Source organism: Aquarana catesbeiana, linkage group LG08, assembly GCF_042186555.1.
Source record: "Aquarana catesbeiana isolate 2022-GZ linkage group LG08, ASM4218655v1, whole genome shotgun sequence".
In the NCBI taxonomy this organism is placed as follows: Eukaryota; Metazoa; Chordata; class Amphibia; order Anura; family Ranidae; genus Aquarana; species Aquarana catesbeiana.
Genome location: NC_133331.1, coordinates 91,262,967 through 91,288,088, shown reverse-complemented (window position 1 = coordinate 91,288,088; position 25,122 = coordinate 91,262,967). Strand labels below are relative to the sequence as shown.

The following is a 25,122-nucleotide window of genomic DNA, read 5'->3' as shown; positions in this document are numbered from 1 at the left end:
ATGCAAAATCGCGGTTAAAAAAAACACACAACAAAAAGCACTGTAGAAACGCTCAAAAGCAACATGCATAGATGTGAATCGAGCCTTTGGTAGGATAAAAAACAAATTGTGCACCATTGTTTCTGAGCTTTACTACGTGTACAAACAACATACACATATGTGGTATCGCTGCGATTGTCAGGAACAGGAGAATTTTATTTCTGGTTGTTCTTTTTTAAAAGGTGTTTTATTTTCAATTTTCAAACAACAAAAAGGAAAACAATAAAAGAACAATGCAGATCTACAGTGTAAGGCCTGATTCACACCTATGCATTTTTAGTGCTTTTTGCATTTTGCACTACAGTCCATTTCCTATGGAACACGTTCTGTAGTGCAAATCTGCAAAATGCAAAAAGCACTAAAAATGCATAGGTGTGAATCAAGCCTAAACAAGGATTAAATCAGAGAATATTGAGATAGTCTGCAAGACTATATACATCCCAAGAAACAGATTCTCAACATACACTCACACACATTCATACCATAGCACATATGACCCTTGAACAGCACCGTAATTTCTAAGACCCCTGACCACTGTATTTTATATAGGGCCTCTTCTTCCAGTTTATTTAAACACATTTCAAGGCATGAAAGATGAATCCCCTCAGCCTCACTCTGTCTGAGAAAGCTGGGAAGATAAGACACCCCCCCAGAAATCTCTTGATGCATCTAACCATGGCTGCCATATCTTGGTGAACTTCTTGGGACACTCCCTACTTTTATATATTAATTTAAATTTGGGGATGACCCTATTAACCAAGCTGTAAAAAACTGAAACCGAGAGTGGACCCATGTCTTTCCAATGTAGTAGAATGGTTTTTAGTGCAAAAAATAACAAAATATGCAGTAAAGTCCTGGCATGAGTGAGGGAAACATGATCATTCAAGACCCCCAAGAGTCCAACTTCCGGAATGTGGGGTATTGGTAGGTGCAGTTCGTTATCAAAGAAAGCAAACAATTCCTTCCAGAAACTTGAGAGTCCAGAGCATGTCCAAAACATGTGAAAGAAATCAGCAGCAATCGTATTACATCTGGCACAAGCAATTTCTAGGCCTAGGCCCATTTTAACCAGTCTATTCTGGTTGTTCTTTGGTGGAAGGTTATGGTAGTAGCGAGAAATATACAGCTAAATTTAAATTTATTTTTTTTCTTTTTTATACAATTATGGGCCAGTTCTCCTTTTTAATAATAAAAAGAAAATAAAAAAATCAGGAGATATTCATTACCATTTACCACCAAATGAAAGCCCAATTTGTCCTAAAAAAAAAGTGGCATAATCCATCTGCATGCGCAAAGTAGTTGTGGTGATATGTACGGTTTTACACATGTAAAAGTTGCTAAATTGTGCTTATGCATTTGTTCTACCCTTAGGTGTGAAGGGGTTAAAAATAAATTGCATTTAGTTATCCTTTGGTGTTTGAGATGAGGTCACATTAGATGTTTGCTCATTTGGAAAAGGTAAAATGGAGTATAGACTGCAATAAGAGGAACTTCACATTTGATAAATGCAAAGTGATCAATTCTGTAGAAAAAAACATCAGCTGTCCCCTCAACTGCTGAATTAAAAGGAAAACAAAACTTGGTAGTCACTGTTTATTACCAAATTTGAACTAATCTATATAAATTAACACTTTCATGATTTACAGAGCCTCCGAAAAATGGCGATTATAACAACACATCTACAGTACCAGTAAGTTCTCATTATTGTGTCCTGGATTCTATATTATGACTTGTGCTAAAGATCCAAAACTTCCACTAACATGTTTCTGTGCTTTCTTCCAGACAAGAAGCCATACAGAAAAAGTAAGTCTAAATAACAAAGCAGTGTCCTGTTTATAAAGGTTGGAAACGATTGCTACTTTGCTTAATGACATTCCTGGGATCTGATGCCACTGCATACAGCGATCCATTGAGATGTATTTAAGAAGGTGACTGTATGTGGTTGTGTAAAGCAGTGTTTCTCAACCCTTTATGGTGAAGTACCCCTGCAGGTCTAAAAAAATGTCCTAAGTACCCCTGTCTCGAGAAAGTAATTTCTATTGTTTGGGTGTCATAGTTTCTGTGAGTATGTGTAATGTCAGTATGTGTTTGATGGTTTTTTTTCATTTGCAATATCATTGTATGTGTTCATACTGCAATGGCAGATACACATACGCACATGCACGCCAGTGCCTATCAATGTAGCCTGATCAGTGCCCATCAGCTAAAGCCTTACCAATGCAGCCTCACCGGTGCTCATCAATGCAATGCACCTATAATTGGTGCTCAAGAATTTATTCCAGGCTTGGAAGATATAAGATCCAATGACTTTCTTTTGACCAACCAATTCCAAGTTCAACATTTTTTGACGGGAGGCTTCTTACCTATCTCCTTGATTTGTATGGGCTCAGGCCCAGTAGTGATTGATCGGTATCCTTTGGCTTCTTGGGCAAGCACCAGCCCCTGCACCAATTCCTTGCTTTTCCTCTTCCCTTTTCTTTTTTTTGCACTCATTCCTTCCTGATCCCCATCTATGTCCTATTTTAGGTTTTATAGAAAAGAAAGAGAAACCACGCTCTTATGGCTTAAGCTTGCATGGGTCGAACCCCTGTTTTACACACTAGTATTACATGTTCTTGCATTGTTTGTTCTAGGGGCCTTGTTCAGAACTAACATTTTCCATGTAATTGGATTCCCAATGGTAACAGAATTAAACAAGAGGACACGGTTCCAAATGTGAATTGACATATTTCATTGTTTATTACTGTTAAATGCTTTATGAAGGTTTCTGATCCACCATGTTTGGCACACTATTTTTTGTTGTACTGTACTACGTAATTTGCTGAAGAGAGAAATAAAGAATTATAAATGGTAAAAAAAAAACACACCGCATGTGTTACATTGTGGCAGGGGTCGGCAACCTAGGGCCTGCAGGTCGCACCCAGCCCGACGCCGCTAAATGTCCAGCTTGTCAGTGCACGTGATGAATTTATGTGCACCCAACCCGCGGACATTTTAACCCCTTCAAGCCTTTGCTTGTACTGTACAGCCTGCAGCTGTACGCATTACCCCGGTACCGTTTTTTAGAGCTGGTGGTTGGCTTTTTTGGGATAACAGTCGATGCAGCTGAGAAACCACTTGGCTGTTATACCAAGCAGTGGGAGGGAACAACCCCCCCCCCTTGCCGCCTTCCACGACTCGTCCGGGCTCTCTCACCTGGAGAGAGACCGACCGGAGATCTGAACAAAGCCGGAATCGCCTTCAATCGGTTCTCGGATCTAGTAACCCGGAAGCAATGTCATGACATCACTTCCGGTTTACACAAGACTTAAAGGCGCCAAATTATAAAAAATTACAGTATTCAAAACAGCGAAACTTAGCATTTTTGAATGCTTTTAAATGCAAAGGAGGGATTTGGGGTCTTATACACCCAAGATTCCTTCACAAAGAGTACCTGCCACGGGGGGCATGGCCAGCGCGGCATGTGAGCAGTCTTCTTGTCACATAGCTCCCGCAGTTATCCTGATCTGATCCGGTTACCGGCACGAAATATCACCTAAATACCGCTGAACAGCCCTGGGAGAGTCTCCTCTATACTCGGCTCACACTCCGGGTCGTGCAGAGGGTATGATGACTCGAGGACAGAGAGGAGAAAGCTCAAGGATGGATCCACAAAATGGCGCCGCCCCGCCATCAGCACAGAAGCGCGGTGCAGACAAAACAAAGGAGGCACAGAACAAACAGCAGAAAAGCTCCAAAGATGGCTCCGCTGAACATTCGAAGGATATGAGGTATTATGCCCATAAACTAACTGAAAAATCTGGTCTGCTTGCTGCCCAGTCTCTGAGTGACTTTACTGTACAAAATGATCCTGAGGAGGAGGAAGGAGAGAGGGAACAGGGAGCAGGCGCCATGATGGCACAGGAGGACACTGGCAGCGCTCTAGCTGAGGAGCTTGAGGAATGTGAGGAGGAGGAGGGCGGTGAAATAGAGGATAAACTTCCTCTTATGATTAGAGAATCCCAAGCAACCACACGTCTAGGAAGAGCCACTGATACACGCGCTGAGGATTTCGAAAACCGTCTCAGACGCAACAATGTGCGCATAGTGGGATTCCCTGCGATCCCACGCAATTTATAGAACTATGGATGATTGATGTATTTGGCAAGGAAGCCTTTACCCATTTATACGCGGTAGAACGGGCACACAGAATACCCAGAAGGCCTCTCCCACCAGGTCACCCCCCTGCCCGATCCTGGCTCACCTTCTAAACTATCGGGACAGAGAGATTATTTTGAGGCTAGCCATAGAGAAAAGGACTATCCAATATAATGGCACGCGGATCTCATTCTACCCCGATTTCTCAGCTGCTGTTCAGAAGAATCGCTCACGGTTCTTCGAGATTAAAAAGCGCTTACAGAAGCTACAAGCCTCATATGCGATGCTGTATCCGGCGAAACTCAGAATTACCCTGAGGGGCCGAGTACATTTCTTTGAACACCCTGCTGAAGCCTCCGATTGGCTGGATGCCAACGAAAACGAATTTCACCATGAACGGAGACCAGAAGTGGAGATCGATTGACACCATTAATACCAGAACAGGACTCTTCCCTATTCCTCCCTCGGACGAGGGCAGTGCCGGAAACTTACATTGATGGCTTTTTCAAGTAACGAGATTTCGGATATGTGTTGGATTCTGGTGATGTGCATGTCACTACTTACCAGGAACTGTGTTCTTGCTGTTCAGGACCCCCTTGACGGTCAGAGGGACCCGTTGTCCCATGAAGATTTGTCATTTGCTTTGACATGTTGGTGTCCTGGATTACAAAGAAAGCTGGCGCTTCTGTATGTTAGGCTATGCGCCTGCAGAAACTCATCTCAGAAGAGGCCCTCATGTTTGGTTCACGCACCGTTGTGTGATTTGGGTTTTTTTTCCATACAGATGTGCTCCGGAATTTTCAAGCTATGTTACCATGCGGGTAGAGATGCTGCTTTTTTTTTCTCTCTTTCGGGATAATTTACCATTTACCACCCTTCTTCAGATGTGACGTGGAGGCCCCCTTCTCTCCTTCGTGTGGGAGCGGGAGGAGCAGGCAGTGGTTCACCTACGCCAGTCATTTATCGACCATTCAAAGATGACGACAGTAACTGTGACTTCATGGAATGTTAGAGGGTTACATGACCCTCTAAAAAGGACAATGGTATCGTCTCTGCTTCGGAAACACCTCCCGGCTGTTTGTGCTCTTCAGGAGACTCACCTTACCAAGGACTCGCTGTCCTGTATTAATTTTCGATGGGTGGGCAGGGCGTACCATTCCACCCATACCTCGTACTCTCGGGGTGTGAGTGTGTTGGTACATAGCTCCATAGATTATGAGGAGCTAGGCTCCGAAATTGATGAGGAGGGGAGATATGTTTTCTTTTGTGTAAATTGTTTACTTTCAAACGCATATTAGCCTTTGTTTATGTGCCTCCTCCATATAACAACCAGGTGGTGAGAGCCCTGTTGGCATACCAAGTGAAACATCCGGAGGTTCCGCTCTATGCCTTTGGGGACTTTAATAACTATCCGGATCAGTTGCTGGACAAACATCCACCTGTAGTGGGGGGGCGGGGAGTGAGCCGCACAGCCCTTAGTAAATTTATAGAGGAAGTGGGATGGAAAGACCCGTGGAGAGCAAAAAATCCGGGAGTGCGCCAGTTCTCATCTTTCTCCAAGAGTCACTCGTCACTGTCGAGGATAGACCTGTGTTTATGCTCGGGTGTGGCTGAACGATACATATCGGAGGTGACATATGCTCTCAGAAGTGTATCAGATCATTCTCCGCTGATTGTGACCCTAGAGGTGCGTCCTCCTTCCAGGGAGGCCAAGGCTTCATGGAAAATGAATGTGTTTTGGTTGAATCTCTTCCCTTCCCATGAGCAAATAGAATCTCATATTACAGAATATTGGCGTATTCATGCCACTGATGAATCGATGGCCTTGTCCTGGAAGGCCTTTAAGGCAGTCCTTCGGAGCCTCTTCATCGCTGAAATTCAAACCGTAAAAAGAAAAATACATGCTCAGAGGGAGGGAATAGAACGTATGGCAGAAGAACTAGAGGGAAAGTTTATTACAGATCCAACTCAAACTAACAAGGAGGCATGGCTTTCAGCGCAAGATGCACTGTATAAGGTCACGTCATCCACAGCGGAGAGAAAGAGGTTTTTTCATAAAGCAGCATATTATGAGGAGGGAGAGCACACTGGACGCCTGCTAGCAACTATTGCCAATTCTCATCATACCTTCCCTTCTATTGGGGCGTTACACACCCACCTTGGAGGGCTAACCAATGCCCCAGACCAGATTTTGGCAGAACTGGTGAGATTCTACTCCTCCCTGTACGAATTCAAACAAACATACTCACTAGACTCATTAGCTGAGTACTTGGATGAGGTTCAGCTGCTCTGCTTAACGGCGGAATCCAGGGCAGAGCTGGATGCCCCTTTAACTATTGAAGAATTGCAGATGGCGACCAGTTTGTTCCCGAATTCTAAGGCTCCGGGAGAAGATGGACTCCCCATTGAGGTTTACAAACAATATGGTGAATGTGTACTTCCACACCTGCTGAAGTTGTTTAATGCAGCAAGACAGAATGGTGATCTCCCTCAGTCAATGACCAGAGCAAGTATAGTCCTGATATTAAACCCAATAAAGATCCACTTGATCCGGGATCGTACCGACCGATCTCTCTTTTACAAAATGATGTGAAGATTCTCGCCAAGGTATTGGCGTTGCGTCTGAATAAAGTCATATCTACCATAATACACTCAGACCAATCCGGGTTTATGCCCCAGAAGTCGACTGCGATAAATTTACGCAGACTTTTTCTCAATATTCAATCCCAGCCAGACAATAGGGGAGATAGAGCGTTGCTGTCACTGGATGCCCATAAGGCGTTTGATAGCGTCGAGTGGGATTATCTATGGGCAGTGATGAGGAAATTTGGGATTGGGGACGGATACATCAAGTGGGTACAACTACTTTATTCTTCCCCAGTAGCAACTATTAGGGAGGGGGGACGGATCTCCCCACCCTTTAATCTACACAGAGGTACGAGACAGGGTTGCCCCCTGTCTCCCCTCCTATTCGCCTTGGCTATAGAGCCCTTAGCGGCTATGATACGTATCAATTCCTTAATAAAGGGGTTTCGATATGGAGATGTTCAGGAGAAAGTTATCATGTATGCTGATGACACCATGCTGCTCCTCGGAGATACATCAGCGTCACTGTCAGAGGCAATGGGGGTTATTGGCCGGTTCGGACAGTACTCTGGTCTAGTTATCAATTGGACCAAGTCCTCCCTGCTACTGCTAGACCGCGAACCATCCCCATCCCAAAGGAGCATGCTGGACATCCCGATATCGACATCCCTTAAGTACTTAGGCATACAAGTCACTCCCCGTGTGTTGGACTATGTTAATTTAAATCTAACCCCTCTTATTAATCGCTGTCGTGATCGAGTCAAAGTATGGAGCAAACTGAAACTATCACAAGTGAGTAGGATCAATCTAATAAAGATGATCCTTATGCCTCAGCTACTCTATGTGCTCCACAATTCCCCAATGGTCATTACCTTGAAAAAGTTCAGAATCATTAACTCTCTCTTCCGGTCATTCGTATGGCTATCAAAACCTCCTAGAATTAAACTTGAGCAACTACAGCGCCCCAAGGATGACGGTGGCCTGGCGCTACCTAATCCTTGGGTATATTACTTAGCCATCCAACTGCAGCACATCGCTAGAGTTATACGGCCTAGGCAGGAACTAGAACTGAACTTGCGAGACTCTTCAGCCCAACTACTCCGATTCACGTCCAAAAGTGAAGATTCAGATGGGTTGAAGGCTCTACAATATAATAAATCCAACAAACTTTTCCCAACTTACGCTCCTATGCAAAAGATTTGGAATAAGGTCAGAATGCTACAGGGAGTGAATGGGTATACTAAATATAGCCCAATTTGGGAGAATAATCATTATATGGAAATAGCAAAAATACCATATGGAGTAAAATGGAAGCAATATGGGATGTCGCACATGATACACATATTTAGAGACAGCGAGCTGAGATCCTTTTTGGAACTCAGGGAGGCCTTCCAGCTACCGGCTTCAATGAATTTTCATTACCAGCAACTCAAACATGCGATAGATGCCCAGAGCGGTCCAGATATTTGGACCCTAAAACCCACACCCATTTTTTATTTCCTTTTTGAAATAACTACCTATAAAGGGTTTATATGGGACTGCTATGCTATGCTTCTGAATTTGGTTCTGAGGGACGCACCATTGAAAGCTATGTCCAAATGGGAACAGGATGTTGGCACATTTGAGGAAGAGCAATGGGAGGAGGCCTTGCAGGCGGTCCCCCTGTGCTCACTAAACGCTGCTCAAAAACTATCCCAGCTATATTTACTTTCTAGAGTACATTTACACACCTGCTAGATTAGCCCGTATAGGGATAGGCACAGACTCCACTTGCACCAGATGTTGTAGAGACCACGGAGATCTCATTCATCTCTTGTGGAGATGTCCCAAACTTTACATATATTGGAAGAATGTCGTGGACACTATTAATAAGGTTTTCCAGGTACAGATACCCTTAGATCCCAAACCATGCCTGCTGGGGATAATAGATGACCTATTGACAGGAGATATCCTTAAGCAAGCTATTGGAAGAGCTTTGTTCCAAGCGCATATGCTAATCCTCAGGCATTGGAAATCTGAGGACCCTCCCACAGTGCAGTAATGGATCACACAAATGGGGAACACTATACGCTTGGAAAAATTATCTATCAGCACAGGGGAACATCCAAAAAATATGAGAAGCTCTGGGCTCAGTGGTTGGATGTTCCTGGGCTTGCGCCAGTAGATTTGGTGATCGACCGTTTGTTTTAGAGTTTATGACTGTTACACTGCTTTAAATAAATAAAATAAGGAGAATTTCCTAACAATTACTGGATGTGTAGGAGTACAGGAAGAGGGATATTGGGGCTATCCACGTATCACAATACATTCTGTATGAAGTGGGAGAGGGAGATGTGATGCAATAATTGCTTTTTGCCTGCATGATAGGACCGATACTTTGTACAATGATATATTTGTTCTGGAACTGTATGTAATAATTTTTGTTGAAATAAAACCTTTTTGTTTGAGAAAAAAAAGAGTACCTGTCACTGCCTATTGCCTATGTTTACATTCCTTCTGATAGCAATAAAAGTGATCAGAATTTTTTTTCTCAAAGGGACAGTATAAAAATAAAAAAAATTAAGATAAATAAGGGGGAAAAAAAGTAAACACCCCATCCCACTGTTGCTTACACAGCTGGGGAAGGGCTGTGTAATATGCAGGGGGGCTCGGTAAAGGGGGGAGGGGCTGTGTGATTTGCGGGGGGCTGTGTAATTTAAAGGGGTCTAAAGGTGCAGGGGGCTGTGTAATTTTAATCTTCATTTATTAGCAGGGGAATGCGGCCCTCCATGCATTCACATACATTGAATCCGACCCTTAAGTGGAAAAAGGTTGCTGACCCCTGCAGTAAGGGGTCTAACCACTTCAGCCCTGGAAGATTTGGCTGCTCAATGACCAGGGCCATTTTTTGCGATACGGCACTGTGTCGCTTTAACTGACAATTGTGCAGTCGTGCGACGCTGTACCCAAACAAAATTGACGTCCTTTTTTCCCCACAAATAGAGCTTTCTTTTGATGGTATTTGATCGCCTCTGCGTTCTTTATTTTTTGCGCTATAAACAAAAAAAGCGTCAATTTTGAAAAAAACACGATATCTTTTACTCTTTGCTATAATAAATATCCCACATTTTTTTATCAAAAAAAAAAAAATGTTTTCCTCAGTTTAGGCCGATATGTATTCTTCTACATATTTTTGGTAAAAAAAATCGCAGTAAGCATATATTGATTGGTTTACGCAAAAGTTATAGTGTCTACAAAATAGGGGATAGATTTATGCCATTTTTATTTATTTAATTTTTTTAACTAGTAATGGTGGCAATCTGCAATTTTCATTGGGACTGCGATATTGCGGCGGACATATTGGACACTTTTGACACATTTTTGGGACCATTGACAATTATACAGCGATCTGTGCTATAAAAATGCACTGATTACTGTATGAATGTCACTGGCAGGGAAGGGGTTAACATTAGGGGCGATCAAGGGGTTAACTGTGTTCCCTCACTGTGTTCTAACTGTAGGGGGATGGGACTGTCTAGGAGGAGAGAGAGATCGGTGTTCATACATATGAACACACGATCTCTCTCTCTACTCCCCTGAAAGAACTGGGATCTGTGTGTTTACGAGTGTGTCTGTCACAAACGATCACGGGAGCCCCAGCGGTCATTGTGCCTGCCGTTCACTCACATCGGCTCCGGGCACACGCGCCTCAGTGGCCAAAAGGCGAAGCGACGTAAGGTAACGTCGTTTCGCCCAGCCGTGCCATTCTGCTGCAGTAAAACTGCGGCGGCTTGTCGGCAAGTGGTTAAGTAATATGAGTTCCGTGAATGGCAGAAAGGGAGGGGGGGCAGACAGGCGGCACAACTTTTCTGTATAGCAAAGGCTGCAGTTAATTCTTACAGTGGCGGAAGGCAGCTTCTGAGGATAGCATTGGTTGGCTTTGAGGATAGGAAGATTTGTAGGGGAAGGAGACCTTTTCAGGTAATGGGATACACACCATTTCTCATAACTGCTATATATGGTGCTGTATCCTGAAAAAAACATGTATATTGTGAGTTAGCGAACTTAGGTTGTAAGATGTGGGACTGATGTGAATGTACAATGTATATGTAATGCGCTGCGTAAATTGACGGCACTATAAAAGTACCTGAAAGAAATAAATAATGTATACTAAACTTCAGCTTTAAATCCTATTTAATATGGAAAAAAAAGTCTGAATTCTGACCTTCCTGAATGTTTCCACAGCTTTCAAATACTCTTCATATCATTAGGTTTTTTTTTTTTTGAAAGCTCAGAATAAGCCCTTGTTCACATTGAAGCGATCTGACTGGTCAAATTGCATGACAAGCCGCAGACTATTCCTGGCAATGTGGCGCCGCACCGATTTGCAAAAATAGTTCCTGCACTACTTTTGCCGATTTTCGGGTGTGACTTCAATAGACATCTGTGCATGAAGCCGCACAGATGTCTATCACGTCGGACCTGACAATGCGGCTTTGAAATTGTGCAATTTCAGATGAAGTTGCGCGATTTCAAAGTCGTGTTCATTGTGAACGAGGGCTAAAGAAGTGCTCACCTAGTCATGTTGGAATATAATTAGAAATTGTCCACCAAACCTTTTATGTCCTGAATATCGGTGCTCTAGGTCCATTAAATGACCAGTAATAAGTAGTGACAGCACTAGCTTTTGAAAGCATATCTGTAACTTTGTCCATTCAGGACAACATGATAGGTTCTCATGATGGGGCACCTCCCAAGGCACTTATCCTCACTTTCCTGCACCCCCCTCACCAGGCCAGGCTTGGTGGTTAGCTACTCAGATGAACTGCATCCTAGGGGTGAGGGATAATGCTCCCCCATACCCAGAAATACTTTGCGCTTACTTAGACAAGCAGCGCATAGACCTGAATTTCTCAGTGAGAATGAGAAAAGAAAAAATGGTTTTAATATTACAGCTCAATGAGCTAACTACCAAACTATTGATTTTAAATTGATGTCTTGCTTAGATTAGCAGCTTTATCAGTATATAATTTGTAAGGTGCCAGGAGTAAGAGCAGAGTGTCAGTACAATATAACTCCTATTGGCATCATTAGATGCCCAGCGGCTAAAGTGAAAAGACTCCGGACCTGGAAAAGAACCTTGCATGGTCCTCGCATCGCTGGAAGAGGGCATGCTAAAAGGTAGGTCTGCCATTGCCATAGTGTGTAAGTATGCTGTAGTAAGAGCTGCAGGGGGCACATGTAGATACAGGTTTGCTTTGAAATTTAGAGGAATTCCTAACCTTCACTACTGACCTCTCAAGTTTTTGGTGTTACAGGTTTCTTCCCCCTGTATCACACATGGTTCCTGCACCCTGGAGGGGGGAATGTGCACTGTTACCCTTTCCCAACCCTCCCCTGTATCCAGGCAGACTGCAGGGGCAGGGTGGGGTGCTCCTAACCTTCCAGGTGATCATTGCAGCAAATAAAGATGAATGTGGTGGTGAATGATGGTCCATTAGTCACCATTGTAGTTGCTTGTGTTTAAAGAGGAACTGCAGTCTGCTCACATAATTTGTAAAAAAAACATCTTTGCCATTCTGAAGCTTCCTTCCAACCACTTTGCATAATATTTTATATATACTGTGATTCTGTACTTGCCAAATATGCTACAGAAATCTCCCTCCACTGAGTCTGGCTGCAACCATTTTAACTCTAGGCAGCTGAAGCTGCTGCCTGTTCACTTCCTGGATTACACAGACACCCAGAGGCACACCTCCAGTACTCATTGGCCCTCTTATGACTCATCTCCCCTCCCTTCCTGGCAAACTTTCACAAGAGTGAGAGAGAGAGAGCTGTGCATGATGTCATAAGCCTAGGCTTTTTACCAGACAAGAAAGAGGAAGTGGACTGTATAAGGTATTTACTGGCAGAAAAAAAAATACTATCCAAAGTTAAAACAACAAGGGCAGAAGATTTAATAGATGGAAAGTTGAAAAAAATGACTGTTAAAAAAAATAAATGCAGCATAACTTGTTTTTCTGATCTTCTGCTTCTTTCATAGTGTTGAACAATCATCAAACCTCCAGGACCAGTTGAAGCATCTGTTGAAGTGATAAGAATCCAAGGACACTTGGGACATTAAGTAATTTTGCCTACCATGGCTCCAGAGCTGCTTGTATGTTGCTATTTGCCTGACAGCTCCTGGGTGTGGTCCTTCATGTCAGTGGATTGTTAATACTTGAAAATACCTTAATATGTTTAATGTTTGTATTTTTCTATTCTGTGTAATATTATTTATGATAGCTCTTTAAAGATTGCATTGGCGTTAATGTTCAGCTAAGACAGGAGCCAGGTATGTCGCCAGATAAATTCTTATGTGGCATTTAGATAATGTATTAAAACTGTGGCATGTCCTATTATAATAAAGTTGTTCTGTAGTTAAGCATATAATAATATTGTGCATCTTCTGCTCCAAGTCTTCTGCCATGGGATGTCCTTACATTGAATGTTCTCATTCTGCAGACAATAGTGACTTCCAAGTCATAGCTCTGATACCCCTAACACAGGACACACACTTTATTATCCTAGTGAGGTGTGCATGTTATAGAGCAGGACCCTGACTTGTAAACAAAAGTCAGTCTTTTCATATGGAGCAATCCTGCAATCAGGGACATCCATGGCAGAAGAATATAGGGGAACAAAAGGAATGTTAACTTGTTAGGATTAACATAAAGAGGAAGTCATCTCTAGATGTAACTGAGGGTAAGGCTGTCAGCTTCCAAAAAGTCACATGCAGCAGGTCTGAAAATGACTTTCTCCCAGACATACTCCTGAGATGGGGAAAGGATGATCCCCAGTCATTTCTATTCTATTCTCATGCAGCTAAGTGAAAAAATAACCTATTTTCGATTAAGAGAAATTCAATATATCACATGACCTGCCTGAAATTGCTCTTATAAAAAACCATGCCACAGAAGATACAGAGGCTGCCATTACTAAGCTCCTTCTGAAAATTGTCTGGTTTTCATGCCTGATCCTCTTATTGCATTATTCGGAATCATGAACCTGGAACATGCATGCAGCTAATAAAGTCAGAGCAAAGTCGCAACTTCTTAGGGCTCTTTCACACTTTCATCACTGATCCGCCCCATGAACACCCGCTTGCTCAGCGGGGATCGCTCCGCCGATCCCCGCTGAGCAGGAAGATGACAGGACCTGTCAGAGCGCCGCTCTCCCCTATGGGGGATCAGGTGATGATGGACCTTAGAGTCCGTCGTCATCCGATCCGAAAACTGATGGAAAAGTAGGTTTTTCCTCCGTTACACTTTTTCGGATCGGAACGGGTCGGATGTCAGCGGACATGTCACCGCTGACATCCCACGCTCCATAGACCTCCATGGAGTGTCCGTTCAGGTCCGCCTAAAAAACTGACAGGCGGATCTGAACGGACAGTCCGTGTAAAAGAGGCCTTAGGCCCGTTTCACGCTGACAGACCGATCGGGTCCGCCTGTCAGTTGATACGGTCAGACCCTGATTGGACCATCCATTTCTCTCTATGGGGTGGCAGATGTTAACAGACAAGTGTCCAATGTCCGTTGACACCTGCCAAAATCCGAGCTGATCCATTCCCCATCCGCCTGGCGGATTGGATCAGATGACAGTCGGATGGAAACGGACAGGCAGTCTGTTTCTATTTGACAGCCCATAGAGAACAGTGGGCCGTATCCGCTCTGCAACAGCGGAGTGGTCATGGACCTGTCATCCTCTTGCTCAGCGGGGATCAGCTGAGCGGGAGGATCCACTGGCGGACTCCACCAGTGTGAAAGGGGCCTTATTCATATATTTCACCCATCTTAGTGCTACATTAGCATAATAGCCAGGCAACTAGAATTTTAAGTAGCAAAGTCTTGAATAACAGTCTCCATGTTTCTTTAAGCATGTTTTTATAGTAGGATAAGTGGCGCAGATGTGAAGCTGTTATCAACCAGTCAGGTTTAATATATTTGTGTGTGAGGTGTCACGGCTCAAAAACCAAAAATACTCAAAAGATATATTTATATGTAACTTAATATCCGTGACAGTAAATGCTGTGTGCATCCATCAGTGACATGTCATGCATTAAAATAAACACATGAAGTAAGCTCATAAAAAGTGATTCAAAATATACATATGAATTATGGCCACAGGGAAAAATTACGGTATTTAAATGGTAATAGAAGAAAAAAATGTAGTATTAGCAAAAAAAAGTCCCAATGCTGCTCTTTTTCACAAGTAGTTTAACCCATGTGTTCAAAGTGCAAATAGGTGTTCCACCAATTCGTGATTCACCACCACCTTCCAAAGTTTGCACTCACCAGAAAGCAATGATCAAAACACCTCAAATATATGCCTGGATTAGTTGTTCCTTTTGTAGAAGTCTGCCACTGGTTTCACAACAATTGTAGCAATATTCATTCCATATATCTCCACCTTTCAGTAATCTTAAATCCTCTTAGAAAACAAACGACCATCATTGCGCAACGTTCCTTCCTTCCTTACTTACAGTATTTTTCTTTAAAACATATGTAGCAAATGTGCACTCACGTGATATAGTGCCTTTAGACCAGCACAAGTCTATCAAGCCTTCCGAGCGGGGTTTCTGCTCGCCATTCCATCTCCAGGAACCGGCGTGTGGTGCAAGCCTCGGTTTCGTATTGGTTAGGGACAGGATATGACATTGGCGCTGCTTATTAGCATCTACGCATTTCGCATTACACATGCGTCATCAGGAAGCTCATCAGGAAGGTTTAATATATTATCAGTCAAGGGTTTATGGTTATTTTTATATCCTAACCCCTTTTCTCCAAGTTATATCCCAAATGGTGTTTTGTATTAGTGTAGGTAAATGAAAATGCTAAATTAATAATTTTTTTATATAGCTTTACCCAGCCATATGCCCTACTCAAGTGACCAATTTCATAATATTAATCTTACTAGAATTGTTTGTTTTATTTATGTACATGTGTCTTGTTTATCCTCCGGTACTTTAATTTGTAAGAATGGGAGTATCTCATTCACAGATGTATACTAAATACATTAAAATAACATGCTTTACACTTCAACACAAGTTTTGTGATCTTGTTATATACCATTAAAAGGAATGTATAGTCCTCAAAATATTTTTACATAAATGTGTACATCAGTTTGTTATACATAATCTTATTAATAAGTGTTAATAGTTTCAAAACATCTTTATGTATGAGTCATAGTGATATATATACAGTATCTCACAAAAGTGAGTACACTCCTCACATTTTTGTAAATATTTTATTATATATTTTCATGTGACAACACTGAAGAAATGAAACTTTGCTACAATGTAAAGTAGTGAGTGTACAGCTTGTATAACAATTTAAATTTGCTGTCCCCTCCAAAATAACTCACACACAGCCATTAAGGACTAAACCGCTGGCAACAAAAGTGAGTACATCCCTAACTAAAAATGTCCAAACTGGCCCCAAAGTGTCAATATATGCCAACATGTACTGTGACATACTGAAGCAGAGCATGATCCCCTCCCTTCAGAGACTGGACCGCAGGGCAGTATTCCAACATGATAATGACCCCAAACACACCTCCAAGATGACCACTGCCTTGTTAAAGAAGCTGAGGGTAAAGGTGATGGACTGGCCAAGCATGTCTCCAGACCTAAACCCTATTGAGCGTCTGTGGGGCATCCTCAAACGGAACGTGGAGGAGCGCAAGATCTCTAACATCCACCACGAGACACACCTAGGGTTGATTCCATAAATACTGGTTTATTATGGTGTCTTCCCTTCCCTTTTAAATTGTATTATTAAATGCAGCTAGTGGAAGATTTATTATTATTAAATATTATTATTTTTTATTTTTTTTGTAATATCAGCCTCCTGTAATCTCCTTTTACAATAACATTATAGAAGAAATATCACTTTTAAAGTAGTTTTAAAGGCTCAAGGTTTTAAAAAAAAACCTTCTGTGTGCAGCAGTCCCCCTAATACTTACTCTTAGGTAAATTAAAAGTGTCACACCCCTATATATTGGATAAATCGATGCTACAGTGTAAAGGATGGATTTTTGAGGCACAGCATATAAAACGCTGTGCAATCCGCGGTTTGCATTCCAGAATCCAGGAAATGATATCACCGGAAGTCTCTGTACCTTAGGATTCATTTCCTGGATTTTGGTATGCAAATCGCGGATTGCACGGCGCTTTATATGCTTGTCATGAAAGACCAACATGTGAGTGGATAATATTTTATAATAAAACCCTTTTAAAGGATATCACGCCATGTATGCTCTATTACTTATCCTATGAGTACGTCGAACTATTGAGGATGTGTGGAAGAGGATAAAGACATATATATGAAAGATATATTTCACCAGTACAGGCTATCTTTACATGGATAGCTGGTGAGTGAGAGCACAAGATGAAGGGCGCACAGCACTTTCATCACTTTTGCGATATTGAAGAATCACAGCACTATATAATCTTTTATGGTTTCCCTTACTGACATTTACGGGATCCCTGGACGGGTGTCTTTATGTTAAAAGTGTCCTTATATTAAAAGTCAGCAGCTGCAGTATTTGTAGCTGCCGACTTTAGTTTTTTTTTTAAACTGGAGCTCCTTTTTTTTAAAGTATCAAAATGACTAGTACAAAAATTGCCAGGTTTCCAACACTTGCCAGTGCAAGAAGAAAGCTTTATTCACCGCATCCTATGGCATCCTACAGTATGTACTAGAGGTATCTGATATGGGGAAACAGAGACTTCAGTCCTCCATTGATTAGGTCTTCTCCCAGATGGATGTAAACTTTTGTGTTTAACTGCAACAAGTCCATAAAAATTACAATGCAGTGTTGGCTAGTAGTAAATCCCTAAATGAGTCCACAGTCCTTGTAACAAAAGTCCATACATGTAAAACTCCCCAAAAAAGGGTGGAGGATCCCCTCCTGGATGGACGTGACAGGTGCTGGAAATCTGGCCATTTTTTTTACCCAGATAATTTTGATACATTAAAGTGTCACTCCACTTTTGTTGAGAAAATAAAAAAACATTCCCCTCTGGTTGATCTTTGTACATTAGAAGGATTTTGACAAACTTTGTTGCAGATTCCTACTGTTTTGTTATGCTGAATAAAATCCCTGTGTGTTTGTCAGCGTCCATGTTCAGAAGTGAATCTAATGGGAGTGGTTCCTTAATTATCAACCAGCTGCTGCACCTGCAAAGCTCTAATGAGGAAGATTGCTGGGCCTGCATCCCTTTAGACATACGGAAGAAATCTTGCGAGCCACAATAATCCAATACCTTAATGGAGAACCAACTAAATATGAATATAAATGCCCAGCTGCAAACGCAGATCACGTATTCATGGCCGTGCAGTAGATAAATAGAGAAAAATTGCGCTGCGCTTAGGTATGTGTCATTATATACATTCACCCTACTGGTATCATGTGTATTTAATAAAAAAGTGCCATGTGCATGTGATTCAGATCCAAAATCAATTCCGCGTGTCCAGATCAATGTGTCAAAAATATGTAACTAAGTGCCATATATAATAAATCCAAAGTGCAATGTACCAATGATAGATAACCTCTATGTATGTAAATAAATATAATGCCCACTTGATCATCAATAATACTGAAACCAACTCTGCAAAAATCAATGTGTCAGAGAAGTGCACCAAAGTGCCATATGTAATAAATCCAAAGTGCAATGTGCAAATAATAAACTCTGCATATATATCTATATATAATACACACACATTGATCAATACTCAAAAATGAAAAACGTGCACTATAAATATAATATCATATACATATCACATGCAAAACTCCAGTAAAATTATATAGGTGACAGGTGATATATAAAAACCATATGGGTGATATGTGATACTTGAGACAATTATTGTCCTTATTTGTAAAAAATCTTCCAATCTAGCATCACTCAGCAATGTGCAGTGAAAAGTTCCAAAGGTAAACTAAGGTGCATAAAGTGCTTCACAGAAAAATCCAATTGCTGAATCACAGTGCCCAGATCATGCCGTGATGTGCCTCGGTGACCCCCAAAGTAGTTGCGCTCACCTTAGAGCGTGTGACACAGTGTTCAGCTGCGTCAATACACGCTATGGAGCCACCCCTGGGCTCAGTGATAGGATAACAGATGATCTCCAAATAGGCTCTCTATGGCTCCACAGGTATCATACCAAGAAAATAGAAGGGACTATATAGTGTAATATCGCCAGACATTTTATTAAAAAAATATAAAATACCCAATCCCCACACTGGGGTACTCACATTTCACAGGTGCTATTGTGCACCAAACAATATAGGCAAAAATAGCGCTAATCGGCGTGCTGCGGGGTGTCAGAAATCCTCAGCCCAGCTCTGTGCTGATCGCTCCGTCCTGGCCCCTCCCCTACGCGTCTTCGACACAGGGAATCACGTGTCTTCATCAGGGGGATGTGATTGGACGGGCGCTCTGCAGTTTAAATATACTAACGGCGGCCATTTTCCCTGAGACCGCAGACTCTTATGTATTGGGTTCCGCTCCTCTATTCATAGCACAACCACTATCATAGAACGTTCTGTCACTATAACCATGTTAGTTATGTTAATCCTAGGGGGAAATTGAATATTAAACATAAATATACCCAGGACGGAGCTTCGGAGGGAAAGCAAAACACCGCACAGCACTCTTATAGCCAATATTAAGATAAACAAAAACGATCTCACATATATCTATTTTAAACAACCACATACAATTGCTGAGAGATCCACAGTATATAAACTGGCTTTATTAACAAGTGATACTTGTAATCAGCCTGCCTATAACTTTCCTATAGATGAATTTTATCAATGCTTATTAGTGTGTATAGTAATTTGGCTGGTTTTATTATGAGTGATACCTGTATATGACTCTCCCTCAGAACTTGTATCTCTCCTATATATAAAGTAAGTGGCGTATACAGGCATACGTGGTAAAATAACTATAAATACACATCTTATATAGGGAAAACACCCTAAGCTTTGCATATAGACTAAATATTTAAAAAATTCGTACATAGCCCTATATATATAAAAAAATGTATAAACATAAATTTATATAAAAATCTATTAAAATATTTATTAGAGAAATCAAAAAACTATATCACAAAAATATATTAAAAAATATTAAAACATTTTTTTATTAAAAATATTCAAAAATAAATATACCAGTGGACACCTGAAAAATTCAGTCATATGTACCTAATTATATATCCTCAAAAAAAAGGGGGGGAAGTACTCCCTTCTTGAGTGGAGCTTATATACTTCAAAAAAAGGGGGGTTGTATAGGAAAAACCCCAATATGTGGGACTTTCAAAGCTTCTCCAAATAGTTGCATGATAAATCTATATAATAAAAAAAAAAAAACACCAGACCAACCTCACTAGGATAAAAAAATTATATAAAATGAGATATATTATACTCCAAAAAAATATAAAAATTAAAATATAAAGTACATGATATTCAGGGGATAGATCTAGGGTACAGAGTGATGTGTGTCAATCTCCCGGCTGATCCAAGCCAGGATAGCATATAGAGGAATTAATCATATGTCATACAGTATAAAGGTCAAAAATTACTCAAGAAACATGTGAGATCGAACTCTTTATTCAACCCACCCAGTGATAAAGAGCCGAACTGGTATATCCACCAGGATTCACGCTTGCTAATATCTCTGACATAGTTAGAGCCTCTCCAGTTTCGTTTCGGAGCCTCTAATCCCCAAAACCTCATGCCCTGTGTGCTCTGGTTGTGCACATTTTTAAAGTGCACATACAGGTAATGGCTGTCAGACCCATTCCGTATGTTCCTCACGTGTTCCTCCATACGGTCTTTCAAGGCCCTGATAGTGCGACCAATATAAAATAAGTTACAAGGACATTGAATCGCATATACCACTCCTATAGTATCGCAAGAAACAAAATCCTCTATGGTATGTGTCTGCTTCTTATGGGGGTTATAGAACTCTTTAACCTTCTTGATATTAGACGGTACTCTTACACAGCTATAACATCTCCCACAACCGAAAAATCCTTTTAGGTCCCAGAACATCTTAGGCTTCGGTGGGGGTGGTTCCACTACATTATGCACTAATCTATCGTGCAAACAGGGTGCTCTCTTGTAGATGATCCTAGGTTTATCAGGTAATAGATCTCTTAGATGACAATCTTGCTTTAATACGTTCCAATACTTTTTTTAAATCCTCTCTACTTCTTTACTTTGTAGACAATAATCCAAAACTATACATGTACCTTCATACTCATCATTACCCACAGTTGCATTTTTATCCTTCAACAAATCATCCCTCTTAAATTTCTTCACCAGGCTATTTTCTCTTTCTAAAAGCTCCTCCTGATAACCTTTATCTAAAAACATTTTCTTTAATTTATCTGATTGTGATTCGAAATCATCCTCCCGTGTACAGTTTCTCCTCATTCTTGTGAACTGGCCCCTGGGGATATTACTAAGCCATGGTTTGTGATGGCAGCTGGTAGTGGGAATGTAGGAGTTACGATCAGTGGCTTTAAAAAAGGACCTGGTAATGATACCATTAGTTGTAGTCAGGATCTCTAGATCTAGGAAGTGTATATGGTCCCTACTAACCTCCCAAGTTAGGGAGATATTCCGATCGTTAATATTCATGGACTCCAATAATTCCATTAATGATTCTAGATTCCCTTTCCACATGATCAAAAGATCGTCTATGAACCTCTTGTATAATAATATGTCTCCATTCTGTTCAATCCGCACCGACTCTTCTTCCCATTTGGCCATATAAAGGTTCGCCACACTGGGGGCGAACTTAGCGCCCATAGCGACACCCCTTATCTGCAGGAAAAACCTATTGTTGTACCAGAAAGAAATATGGTGTAAACAAAAATCCAGACGTTTCAAAATAAATCCACATAAGCCCCTATCGATTCCTTCCTCTTTATTTAGGGCCCATTCCACGGCTTCCAAAGCACCCTCATGGTTAATATTTGTATATAGTGACGACACGTCACCCGTAGCCATGATAATATTATTATCCGTGACGTGTTCATCCAATAATTGAAGGGTGTGTTTAGTGTCTTTGAGAAAGGCTCGTGTTTTTTTTACCAGAGGTTGTAGATGGAGGTCAATGTACTCTCCCAATCTGGAAGTTAGGGACTCAATCCCACTCACAATGGGCCATCCAGGTGGATTTAGACTGTCTTTATGAATCTTTGGCAGATAATATATCACTGGAATCCTGCTGACTGTGGGAATTAAATATTTGGCTTCTTGTTTATTCAGGAATTCATTATCTACACCGTATTTTATAACCAAATCCAATTCATTCCTAAAATTCCTAGAAGGATCAGCATTTAATACCTGATATGTGCTGCTATCATTTAAGATCCTATCCATTTCATCCTTGTATTGCTGTAACGAAAGTACCACAATGCCCCCTCCTTTGTCCGCCGGCCTTATAACTATATCTGTTCTTTTCTCCAATGAATCTAATCCCTTTTTAAAATCCCTGTGCTCATGTACTCTTTTTATGGGTAATTGTTCAAGCTCTGTGTTGACCAATTTTTTAAAAAGGTCCACATATTTATTATTAGCCACATATGGATTGAAAATTTAGTTATTTCTTAAACTCGTAAACTTCTCATTAATAATTGTTTTCTCAACTGGGTTCAAGGCATAATACTTTTTGATGTTCAGTTTCCTTATAAACTTTTGTACCCCCACATAAGTTTCAAATTTGTTAAGGGGTACTGGAGGGTCCCCATACGGTTGACGCCGATCACCCCTCCTTGGTGTCCCTTGTTGGTATCCGTAATTCCTGTTGTATTGCGATCCGTAGGGACGTTGCTCTCTTAGTTGCCCTCCTCTCCTATTCGGTGTATGGTTAGGATAGTATCCTCTTCCGTACTGATTTCCACCTTGGTGGGTCTTATAACTGTTACCCCTATTATACGGCACCCCATAGCCCCAGTTTCCTTGGTTGGCCGGGGGGCCTTGATATGGGTTATTGTATCTATTTTCATTCGGTCCACGGTATTCATTACGGTCATTCTGTGTTCTTCTAGGAGGTTGACGGTGGGGTGTATGCAGTTGTTTATCTTCATTTTGATACGGTGGATATCCTCTATTTGATGGTCTTCTATCCTGTTGTTGGTGATTCTGTGGGTGGGGCGTTCTGGCGCCTTCAACCTGATCTCTTGTGGTCTCTGCTTGTGAGTTAGTGGTACTATTATTTTCCAACGTTGATTGCCACCTATAAACTCGTTTATTCTGATAGTCGTCTAAATCTCTCAGGTATTTCTTTTTCTTCCCATTCTTATTCTCCAAATCCTTCTTCTGCATATTCTTCTGTAATTCTCCCATATGTTTATTATATTCTGGCGTCTCTTTGAATGGAAAAATCTTGTCCCTAATCTCCTTAATTTGGTTTTCTAATAATCTCAATTTTCGCTGTTTTCTTTTCATCAAAAACTCCATGACCTCTTTCCCTTTACTTTCAAAGAAGGTATACCATTCCTCTATATCCTCATTCCCTAACAAACCATCATTGATTGGGACATCCCATCTTAATTTTCTAGGGATCAATTTGTCCTTTAGATATTTCTCCATTGTGGACTGGTCCCACCAGACATTGCTTTTTTATCCATACAATGACCCAATTTTCTAAATAGATGTGCAATATCATCATCCTTAGTATTCTTATCAGAGAATAGATCCTCCAGATCTAATTCCCTATTATCGAAAAAGGCAAATGGATCCATAGGCTACTAGCAAGTGCATGAAATAGAATACAGAAATACGGAAGAAATCTTGCGAGCCACAATAATCCAATACCTTAATGGAGAACCAACTAAATATGAATATAAATGCCCAGCTGCAAACGCAGATCACGTATTCATGGCCGTGCAGTATTGCATCCCTTTAGACATGTTTTCCCATTGGGAGTATCCCACCAAAAATGACATTTTTGTTGCAGGGGATGCCTGAAATCTGACTATCTTAGTGCAGACTTCTGGGAAAATCAGTGAGCCAATCACACAGGCAGGAAATTGCATATCTGGAAGGCGTTCTGTACACATTCTGTGTACAGAACACCTCCAGGTAGCCATATTGCATTGCATTGCATTTCACAGAAAATTACAGAGCTGCAGATTGAAAAGGAAAGGTAATTTCTAATAACATTCAATTACAATATGACTTGTGTTGCAATTGTATATGCTATATCATTTTTTTTTTTTAATTTGCAATTTTTTTCCACAAAAGTGGAGTTACCCTTTAGGTAGACTGGTGGCTCCTGAGAAAGTGGATTTATTCCATGGAACACATTGGGCCACAAAAGATCAGCACATGTTTATACTACTACTATGAAATTATGTTCTGAAACCAATGGTTATATTGTATTGTGGATCTATGTTATGTTGTATAGTAGAATAGCATGTTTTTATATGCATTTATAATAAAGGAAATATATTTTATGGAAAACAGCTGTGCCTCAAAAATCCCATCCTTTGCACTGTAGCATAGATCTACCGCCTAATACCTGATCCCCATTTCAATCCAGCAGTGCAAACTAGAGCAGGGGCTCTCCTGGGTCACTGCTTCCTCATTGGCTCCCGCTGCTGTCAGTTACAGTCAGTGTGCCATTGAGGAGTGAGTGGAGGCAGAGCAGAGCTGTGCACTGTGTCTGAATGGACAGATAGATCAGTGGCTCAGAAGCGAGCCTGCTCAGATGCCCCCATGACAAGCTGCTTGCTGTGGGGGCACTTGGCAGGAGGGAGGGGCTAGAAGCAGCAGGTAAGTATGACATGTTTGTCATTTAAAGAAAAAAAAAAGCAGCCTTTAATATCACTGTACATTTCTTTATACCATTCACTTCCCTGTGGAACAAAGTACTACATGTACTTAGTGATACATGCACCCCAAGGGGTACTCTGGCTTATCGAATTTAAGCTTAACTCTGTGATAAGCAAATTTTGTCTAAATACATTAGCATGCATATTCTTACTTAAATCTTGGTGTGCTTTGTGTATTTCTTCCAGACCTGTGCAGCAATCCAGCGTGAAACTTTGCCTCTGTGATGGAGCTCCCTGTAATAAAGACCAGTCACTGCTATTCTCTCTCTCTCTGCAGGATGACTAGTCTTGTCTCCGCCCCCTTCTGTCATTTTCTGCAGACGGCTTGTGGTAGGTGGATGTGCTGGGTCCCTCCCATAGCTCTGCTCTCCGCAAAGGTCGTGTGCAGTTAGGTGATTGTGTCACAGCTGCTTTTACAAGATAATAACTGGGTGCATCTATATACCTTGTGGCGGTTGAGGAATATATTTAATTGAAAGTTTTTGTGCGT

At 41.3% G+C, this 25,122-nt stretch overlaps 1 protein-coding gene across 2 annotated transcripts in view; it reads left to right on the top strand.

Moving 5' to 3' along the window:
- Positions 1–25,122, top strand: part of BORCS7 (BLOC-1 related complex subunit 7) — a 66,422-nt gene that overhangs the window by 28,834 nt on the left and 12,466 nt on the right. Inside the window, exons 3-5 of one of the 2 annotated variants that reach the window (XM_073596136.1) lie at positions 1,686–1,729; positions 1,822–1,842; positions 12,785–15,829. In XM_073596136.1, coding sequence (XP_073452237.1) covers positions 1,686–1,729; positions 1,822–1,842; positions 12,785–12,836 — 117 coding nt within the window. In that variant the 3' untranslated portion in view covers positions 12,837–15,829. Of the gene's footprint in view, positions 1–1,685; positions 1,730–1,821; positions 1,843–12,784; positions 15,830–25,122 lie in introns of those variants that run through there. The other variant, XM_073596137.1, reaches the window with a different exon arrangement.